This window comes from Nestor notabilis, unplaced genomic scaffold (genome assembly GCF_000696875.1).
Source record: "Nestor notabilis isolate BGI_N333 unplaced genomic scaffold, ASM69687v1 scaffold1684, whole genome shotgun sequence".
NCBI classification, from domain to species: domain Eukaryota; kingdom Metazoa; phylum Chordata; class Aves; order Psittaciformes; family Psittacidae; genus Nestor; species Nestor notabilis.
In genome coordinates this window covers 25457-35171 of record NW_009925841.1, presented here as the reverse complement: position 1 = coordinate 35171, position 9715 = coordinate 25457, and the positions used below count along the sequence as shown (strand labels likewise).

The 9715-nt window shown below is 39.6% G+C and overlaps 1 protein-coding gene across 1 annotated transcript; it reads left to right on the top strand.

Moving 5' to 3' along the window:
- Positions 1-264: 264 nt before the first annotated feature.
- LOC104404706 (reticulocalbin-1-like) lies at positions 265-9486 on the top strand. The gene is made up of 7 exons (XM_010013218.1): positions 265-336; positions 2862-3088; positions 3561-3754; positions 5300-5478; positions 6012-6072; positions 8324-8523; positions 9379-9486. Exons 1-7 carry the CDS (start codon positions 265-267, stop codon positions 9484-9486), a joined length of 1041 nt encoding a protein of 346 aa, XP_010011520.1.
- Positions 9487-9715: the final 229 nt, after the last annotated feature.

Below are 9715 nucleotides of genomic sequence, written 5' to 3'. Positions count from 1 at the left end.
TATCTCCGGGGAAGGAGATTCCACAGCCCCTCTGGGCAACCCGCTCCAGTGTCACCCTCAAAGTGGAGAAGTTTTTACTCATATTTACATAGAAGTTTATAAGTTTCTGCCCTGTGTCCCGTATCCTGTTGCTGGGCACCACCAAAAAGAGTCTGGCCCCATCCTCTTGACACCTGCCCTTAAGATACTTGCATGCATTGATGAGATCCTCTGTCAGTCATCTCCACGCTAAACAGGCCCAGCTCTCAGCCGTTCCTCACTGAGATGCGCCAGTTCCCTAATCTTCGCAGCCCTCCACTGGTCCCTCTCCAGCAGTTCCTTGTCTTTGTTGAACTGGTGAGTGCAGAACGAGACTCAGTACTTGAGATGCAGCCTCACCAGAGCAGAGTGGGAGGATAACCTCCCTCAACCTACTGGCCACATTGTTCTTAATGAACCCCAGGACACCATTACCCTTCTTTGGCCACAATGGTGCATGGCTGGGTCATGGTTAAATTGTCCACCAGGACTCCTACATCCTTCTCCACAGAGGAGCTTTCCAGTTGGCCAACCCCCAACCTGTACTGCTGCATGGGGTTACTCCTCCCTAGGTGCAGGACCCTACACTTGCCTTTGTTCAACTTAAGTTCCTTTCCACACAGCTCTCTAGCCTGTCGAGGTCTCACTACTGTGCAGCCAGTGGTATCTCTTCAGTTAGACTTCTTTCACACGTGCTGCTTTTACAAACAAGCAACCAACAATTCATCACTTACGTATTTTTCTCTCCTGCCTTTTCTGGCCCTACAGCAATAAGCTTCGTGGAGGGAGATGCTGTACGTGGTGCTGTGCCCAGTGTTGGACAGACCTCACCCACTGCTAGAGGGCTTTGCTGCTACAGCTCCTTACCTCTGAGTTACTTGCCTGGACCACATTAGTGTGAATCAAGTTTAAACCATTCCTCCTTTATAGCTCCATTTACAAGTCCACTTGAAGCCATCTTCCCACAATTTTTTCCATGATTTACAGTGTTGCTTGTGCTTCCATTCTGCACTTCAAGAGTAGGGTCCGTGCAACAGTTGCCTTATTTTACTGCTTCTCCCTTCTGTGCATCTAAAGGAAATCGGATCACTAATTAGAACCATGTTTAATAGTAGTTAAAGAAAAATCCTTTTATATAGTTACCGACAAGAAAATTGTTTAAAACATCTGCATGCTCTCACTAAAATTACCTTTGCTTTCACTTCCCTTCCACAGAGAGTGGTACTTACTTTATGTCTGTCTAGTTCCATCATAAGCTCCTAGTGTAGTATCACTATCATCCTACTTGATGCTCTGGAAGCTGTCACTACTATTTACATGTATCTCAGTGAGTAAACAGATGAAGTGGTTGTCGGAAATGAACATACATGATCTAGGACTTAGATTCTTATAGAGCATATTGCTAAAATGGACATGCCTTTTTATAATTGGTCTACACTTGTACTGACCTGAGAGTGCTCCTGCGCTCATATTCCATGGCAGGACATCCCTTCTCCCTGTCCTCCCACGCTGGGTCATTTGACAAGGGAGGAATTGCAGATTGCCCACCTAATGTGCAGCATCACAACTCGCCTGGCTTTCGAGAAGCATGACAATTCTGGTGCAGCATCCAAGGGCTGCATTAAGAGGCTGGAGATGGAATAAGGAGGAAGGGAGTGGGGCTGCAGTCCTCTGAACCTTCTCCCTGCCATTTCTGGTGTGCCTGTCATTTGCAGAGAACACAGAAGATTGTTACAGATCCTCACAATATAAATATATATCTAAATATAAATGTTTCTGGTTTGTGTACAGGCTGAGGCCAGAGTTTATAATCAACAGACAGCTGTACTCACATCAGGTGCAGAGGAGAAGCCTTCCTTTTTTAGCCACTTCGGAGCAATGATTTCCTTGCCCTAAATGTGTTTCATCACCAGATGTCTTTGCAGACTGGCAGCTGAAATATCTGTAGCAGCAGTCGCGTGTACCTAACCTCCAGCTTCTTTATTATGAGATGGGATACTAATACTGACTGTAACCCCACCTCATTTAAAGGGAGAAAGTAAGCTTGCAGGTATTACACACTTATGCATGTGAGTTCCTGTGTATGAGCGGGAATTTTGTGTCTCTTAACATGCTCCTTGAATTTTTGCTGTATTGAAGAATTAACTATTTAAAATAAAAGCACTAAGGCTTTTCAGTCTGATCAATGCACATTAGCTGCACTACAAAACTTAGAATAAGCCTGAGCTCTTTTACAGGTAACTATTGGTATAAAAAGCAAGCTCCTCAGCCCTAATATCATCTTATCCATACTCTGGATACACTTGTAGGCAAGACTAACTTTTGGTTCCCATCTTCAACTGGGAAGTAGAGTGAAATAGTTCACACAGATGGAATGGACCTATAAAAACAGGTGAAAAGGAAGATGAATTAAACATTTTTTGGTAAACAGTCCCGATTTCTTTAACCTTGAAAATACCAAAGAGCTACTAACAGAATCATTTATTATAACTAATACATTTAATGATAGAAATATCAGCAAAACCAATTAAATCAAATTCATTGTGGGGCAAATATATTGACAAATACAGTCCATTGTGCAGTGAAAGGGACCCTTGGCAGTCAATTCCCCGTGAGACTTACACAAAATAGAAGAGGTTTCCCAGTCAGTTGATTCATACTTTACTACTTCATAAAGCAAATTCAGCAGCTCCTTTTTCCCCTTTTAGCTCAGAAATAGTATACTTACGAATTCAGTCTGATTCTATCAGACTCACACGAGATTGCAGCAGCAGCTGCTGCTGTTAATTGATTCTACTTGCTACTGTCATAACTAAGGCTTTGGAAAAACATCTCTTCACTAGGTGAGCAGTTCCAGTTGGCCAGAGTTGGTTTCTTTGTGGAGAACCACAGCATTGAACTGGAATAAATACTTAAAAGTGCAGAACTTCTCCCTGTGTCCTTTGGCTGTCTGGAGGTTTAGGGAGCTCACCTGTGAATCTCGTCAGGATTCAGAGAAGTCATCTCCTGCTTCTGCTGAATTCCAGCAATCTGCCCCAGATCCAAGAGCGGGATACATGGCTTCCCACAGGTCAGGGCCCAGAATATAGTGATACTATGACAAGTTTATCTACAGGTTGTGGGATTAAAGCTGTGCTCTTATTTTAGACAAAGTTTTTTATCATCTGGTCTCCCACTGTAGCTGGAACAGAAGCCAGTTTTTAGCATGGCCAGTCCCTACTGAGAGTTAAGAACAGGTCCCCTTAAGTTAGTAAATACAACCTAAATCCAGGTGTTACGTGAGGTACTTTGTTCACTAACTTTGATCATGCAAATTCCATTTCAATTATTCGTAGCAATATTGAATAAAGAATAGAGACATATCCCTTAAGATAATCTGTAAAATGCAAGAAAGCCTTAGCCAATAGGACAGCTTTATAAGTTTGGGGCACTTCTGTTTTTGTGGAAAATCAGGGCCAGCTAAAGATTACCAAAATTGGGCTGACCTGCAGTTTGCTGTTCTATCAACGATTAAGGATTCTGGTCTTTTTTTTGTTTTACAGGAAGATTGTGGATAGAATAGATGACAACAAAGATGGCTACCTGACAACAGAGGAGTTAAAGAACTGGATTAAACGGGTACAGAAACGCTATATCTATGAAAATGTGGCTAAAGTTTGGAAAGACTACGATCTCAACAAGGACGATAAAATTGCCTGGGAAGAATACAAGCAAGCCACATATGGTTATTATCTAGGTAAAATAACATTTTCAGATTATATGCTCTAAGACTGTTGAGATCATAAAGGATGATTTCATGCCTTACAGTCAACAGGAGTTTGGTGTCACAACATTTAGGACTCTTGAAAATTGCATTAAATGTTACAGATGCTCAGAAGTCAAAAGCACTTCCTAGCTGTTTGTTGCAGCTATTTCCACATGAGTCACCAGCACATGGAAGGTTTTGTAGAGGGATTATTAAATGTTCTCACAATCTGAATTAAAGTCTCCTTCAATTAGAAATATATTACTTTTAATATTAAAGATGGTAATTTAAAATAATATATTGTGTAATTAACCAGTATTTGTTAATTCAGTCTCTCTTTCTTAAAGAGTCTAGATGCTAAAAATTTAGTCTGGGTCTAAGCTATAGCATAGTTATTGATTAAAATAGTTCTTGCAGAATAACATGCTTCAGACTGCAAATGAAAATCCTTAACAAATGAGGCAAAAGAAAAACATTAAAAATATACCTGAATCTTTTGTTCGCCCCACGTACATTCCCTTTGCTTTTTGGAAGGTAATGAAGGAGGAGGAGAGATTGCTTAAGCTAAAGGGCAATGCTGACAGAACAACAAATCAGTATTAATTGACCACTTACACTTACTGGAAACAGAAGAAAATATCTACTTTCAAGAGAGGCAGTTTCTGGAATAAGCTTCCAGTAGCAGTAGTAATTCCAAAGACTAGCTTAAAGAGGAGCTTATTACATTTGTGGAAGGAAATATTTGATGCACAATCTCTGCAGCAGTATGCCTGGGAGCCCTTCTCAGCCCTTTGTCTTTGCTCTCTATAATCCCCAAGATTTGGAGAATAGCTACTACATTGTGGTCTTGTGTTAATGCACACTTAAAATTCCAGTTGTAATTCCTAGCCTAGTCTTTTTCAACTGTATTTGTCTTCCAACGTGAATTGTGAAATTGTTATGAGTACTTTTCATGTTTGAAGTCAGTTTAGTGATCCTATTTTAAAAATTATATCAAATACCTCTTGTTTTATGACACTGAACACCCTGAAAACCTTCCATTGTTTTAAACTGAAAAGACTGTTAGGTTCCCTACTAGCAGAGGCGTAGCAGTTAGATAATTTCAGTCAGTCTTCCAGCTTCTGAAACCATTTTTCTTTGGTTTGCTTGCTTTTTGAAACTGAAAAATTGTTTAGATCATACCAATTCCTAAGAACAATAAAGCTTCTCTGAATGAAATCTACCCCAAATACTGCCTGAGCAGTATTTGTAAAAGCAGATTAAAAAGAAAAAAAACCCCAAATCTATGAAGGGCAATATACAATACTGCCAGATCCATTACTCTGGATGCTACTAAATCACCTTTGAAAAATCAAACCAAGTACTCAACCCCTGAATTTAAAACTTCACAGGAAAGAGAAGTTCCATTTTAACCTAGCAGCTATTCTGACAATAAACCTTTGTGTTTCTAGACTTCAACAACAAATTGGGGTGCTTCACTGTGGTAATATGTTTTAAAAGGAACATACTTTTGAGGTTGTCTTGATGAATTTGCAGAAAATCCAGAAGAGTTTCAAGATGCAACCGATCAGCACAGCTTTAAGAAAATGCTGCCCAGAGATGAAAGACGATTCAAAACTGCAGATCTAGATGGAGACTTAGCTGCAACTCGTGAAGAATTCACCGCTTTCCTTCACCCAGAAGAGTTTGAGCATATGAAAAACATTGTTGTCTTAGTAAGCAGAGCAAAACCAGTACCATTATTTTGCTTTTATTTTTTGGATGAGCTTTGAAGTCCTTCTCTACCTAACCTTTCCATGCAGGGTTCAGAAAGGGACACACGCATCACAGCTAAGCGGGGAACAGAAAGGAATGTCTTTCCCCAAATTCACTTGATTTAGAGTTCTCAGTAGAAGAAGGACTTGTTAAATGTACTTAAATAGCTCCTAAATTGATTCAAGAAACAGCATCAACTTAAACCAAAATAAAAGGAATGCGTTGCTGAAATGCAGCAGCTAAGTGTTTGATGCTTGTATCTGCATTTAACTTAAAACTTAAACATGGTGTCCAGTTCATTCATGTAGGAAATTTTTTCAGCATGAAAGGGTATTTGTATATTCATTGTATAAACAAGTCACACTGCTGTCAGAAAGAGTACCTTTGCCTGTGTACAAGGGCAGGTCAAGGCCTCAAAACATTAAATGATCAAAGAGGCAAGTAGCCAGAATTCTCAATTCTCTTAATATGTTGATGCAAAACTGTTTTCCAGGAAACCTTAGAAGACATAGACAAAAATGAGGATGGTTTTGTGGATCAAGATGAGTACATTGGTAAGTGTTAAGATTTGCTTCTTATATAATATCCAGTCCATTTGTCCATCTTCTTTCCAACTTACAGCAGTATTAACACAAACGTTTCTGCGCTCCAGTTCAACTGTTTTAAACCAACCATCCAACCCAGAAAGTTTAACTTTATTTTACAGAGATAGCCACATTACCAGCAGAAGGTTCCTTGCACATTACAACATAAGATTCTCCTCTTATTATTGTATAATTTTGCTAAGAGGGTCAGGAATATAATATTTTTCATGACAGGAATATTCTCTGTACCCATGACCACATTAACAGATTTTGTAGGCATTGTTTAAAATGCAGGAGGATCAGAGAGTGACTTAGTCTCTTTCCAGTTTGAATGGTACCTGACTATGCAAAATAGCTTGGAAGCACACATTGCAAAACACAAAATTCACCTTTTTTTTTACTAGTTATTCTCCTAGTGTAATAGCAGAACCCGATACTTCTCTAGCAGTGATGCCATTGTGTTTCTTAGAGGAATAGAAGATGCATTAAAAATGAACTGTGCAAAACCAGCACTAAGATTTCAGATTCTCAGAGAAGTTGTGAAGTGTGTGAAAGTTAACTCTGCGTTACTTCAGTGGCAGAAAGAGAACAAAATGGGAAACATCAACAGCAGATAAGTCACGGTTAATTTGCACAAATTAATTGCAGACAAGGCAATTAACTGCTGTCTTGCACTTCGATATGAAGACAGAACAGAAGCAGGACTAGATATCAGCAGTACGGAATATATTTTAGCCTTTTTGGATCGTTTTGCTGATACCAAAAGCTACCTTCTCCCACTGCACTCATTTTGGTGGGTTTTAAATGAAGAAAGTAGCACCTTCATGAAGGAAAGCATGAGTGCAAACTCAGATGAGTCTTTCTGTTTCTGATGGTGCTATAAAGATCATTTCCCATATAATCAGGAACAATATACACACGTTAATTAATGGCAGGGAGTTCTACTCCTTGTAAATTATATTTAGCCTCAGAATGTGAATGCTATTCATTTATGACTGAAATAACAGAGCAGCATAATTTCCACAGTAATTTCAGTTCATTCAGTGACATTACCTACATATAATTATAAGGTAATTGTCAACATTTGTTACCATGTGAATGCTGGTTTTTCTTGTCTTCTATAGTTAGGAACATAGAATGTTCTAGTCACGATCACCCCACATTGGCAAGGATGATAAAAATCAAATTGACAGGACATGTCAGTTGCTTCAAATAAACAATATAATTTGCACTTTAAAAGATGAAAAAAGAAAGTGAATGTGTTGTCTGAAGTTTTCTTCATGAGTTGAGGAATTCAATGCTTTTTACATTTTTCAGTTGTAATCCTTTATTATCAAGTTGGGGTTAAAAACTAAGAGAAAACTAAATCTGTTCTTTGGTAAATCTCTTCACCTGGGTGGAGCATCAGACATCTCAGAGGGCTTTCTCTGCATGAACACTGTTTTTAACACCATGATGCCAGAGACCTAGAGCACTTCCCTGGGTTATGGGCATACACAAGCAGGGTGCATGGCCCTTCTCACATGCCCTTCTGCACCAAGTGTGGTGCCCTCTCAATCCCTGTTTGCACACCCTGCTTGTAACCCCAGGGCAGCTGAAATCTCCCATGACTGGTCATGACGATGCCCACGCTGCATCAGCCTCTCTAGTGAGAGCTGCCTGGTGGGGCCCTCTGCTTTTCCTCTGACTTCTCTGGCTCCAGGAATCCCCTGTACACCTCAATCCAGCGCTCAGCCGCGGAACTCACTGTTGCCACAGCTGCATGCCTCACAGACTGAGCACAAGATATAGCATAGGACTGATCAGAGCAGCTCACGTAATCTCTGCATCCTGTGGCGCAGATGGTAACACCACCATCCCAAGGTACCAATCCACAACACATTGCACCACTGATTTGTGACTTCTCCAGGTCTTTCTGTGTAGAATACCTTCTACTGGAGTATGCTGCAGCATGTATTAAGAAGGACTCATCTACTCATCTAAGATTAATTTCTCTTACAAAGATCTTTCTAAAAGCAGGACAAAAGTAGTGAAGAAATCCGTCCGAGAGGAGATAAACACAGCTAATTTATCTACACCCACATTTCATTTTCTGTACAAAGAAACATTGTGCAAAGAATGAAAAGTTTAGTCTTCTGAAGAACACTGTGCAAATGTCTTTAGTTTGTGCATAATTTGCAAATTAAATGTTACTTGAGCAAGACCCTTATTTGCTCTCCAGCTGATATGTTTGCAAATGAAGAGGGTGGACCAGAGCCTGACTGGGTGATTACAGAGCGCGAGCAGTTTGCAGATTTTCGTGACATCAACAAGGATGGAAAGATGGACAAAGAGGAAATTCAGCAGTGGATTCTCCCACAAGACTATGATCATGCACTGGCTGAAGCCAGGCACTTGGTCTATGAATCGGATGTAGACAAGGTACTTAGAATTCTAGTATACTTTAAAAAAAGTTATATAAGTTGTTACGGTTTTGGGTTTGGTTTGGTTTTTTGGGTTTTTTTTAAACATACCAGCCTCCAGGAATTTATTCATAAATTTTCTGATTGATACACTTTAAATGCAGTTTTAGAGGCTAGAATTGCTAGTGCTTTAATATATCGATGCCAGTTTCAGTTGGTAGGGTTAGAATCACAAAGTAGTAAAATAGTTTATCAATTCTAGAAGTCTATTGGGTTATATAAATGATCATCTTAAATTTGGAAGTTTTAACATGGTAAAAAGATACTCTTCCTTTTAAGAATAGTCATGGGGTTTTTATGCTAATTTAGACCACAAGAGAAAAATAAAAGATACATGACATAGGAGGTAGCAAAACCAACCCCCAAACCATTTCTATAATCAAACATAGATCTTTGACTTAAAGACTGGCTCAATACATCCACTTCCTCCACCTGAAAAGCCAAAGCACTTCTACACAGAGAGTGTGGAAATTGCTGATATAAGCACCCATTTTCAGCAAAGTACACCAGAGGATTTTCATTTTTAGTGTGAGGAAGGCAAACCCAAAACTTAGAGCAAAACTGCCTTCCAGAAAACCCATATACTGTTTGGTGGTGAGTTAATAACAAAGAACTGCAGTTAGCAGTTTGACCCAAGGGAAGCCAGGGAGACTTCTTTCTTCCACTGGGTTCCAAATTTCACTCACCACAGTTCCTGAACCTGCAGTCTGCTGCTTTGAAGTAGTATTTCCCAGGGCTCTAGTTAAGTCTGTGCTGGTGTGTCTTTTACTTAGCTTTGAAAATGTTCTTACAGTTTTTATTTTCCTCCCACCAGGACCAAAAACTAACAAAAGAGGAGGTTCTAGACAACTGGAACATGTTCGTTGGAAGTCAAGCTACTAATTATGGGGAGGACCTCACAAGAAACCATGATGAACTATGATAAGAGTGTACCAACTAGTATGCCACAGACCTTTTTTCCATTTGACGGAAATCACCATGTCCATCCCCTCTTTTGGGGGAAGATGGGCAAAGGACACACTCAAAACCAAATTACTTACATTAATATGTATTTTTAACATGCCAGCTTATTACCTCAGAAACTGTATAGAAATAGCTTTTTACTCTTTTCACACGGTTAAATACAGTATCTAATTATTGCAGTTTAATTT

Excerpts from the sequence above, each read along its gene's own strand:
- LOC104404706 (XM_010013218.1), top strand. The coding sequence starts at position 265 with ATGCGCCAGTTCCCTAATCTTCGCAGCCCTCCACTGGTCCCTCTCCAG. Across the intron at positions 3,755-5,299 it reads CACATATGGTTATTATCTAG|AAAATCCAGAAGAGTTTCAA; the intron begins GTAAAATAACAT and ends ATGAATTTGCAG. Across the intron at positions 8,524-9,378 it reads ATGAATCGGATGTAGACAAG|GACCAAAAACTAACAAAAGA; the intron begins GTACTTAGAATT and ends TCCTCCCACCAG.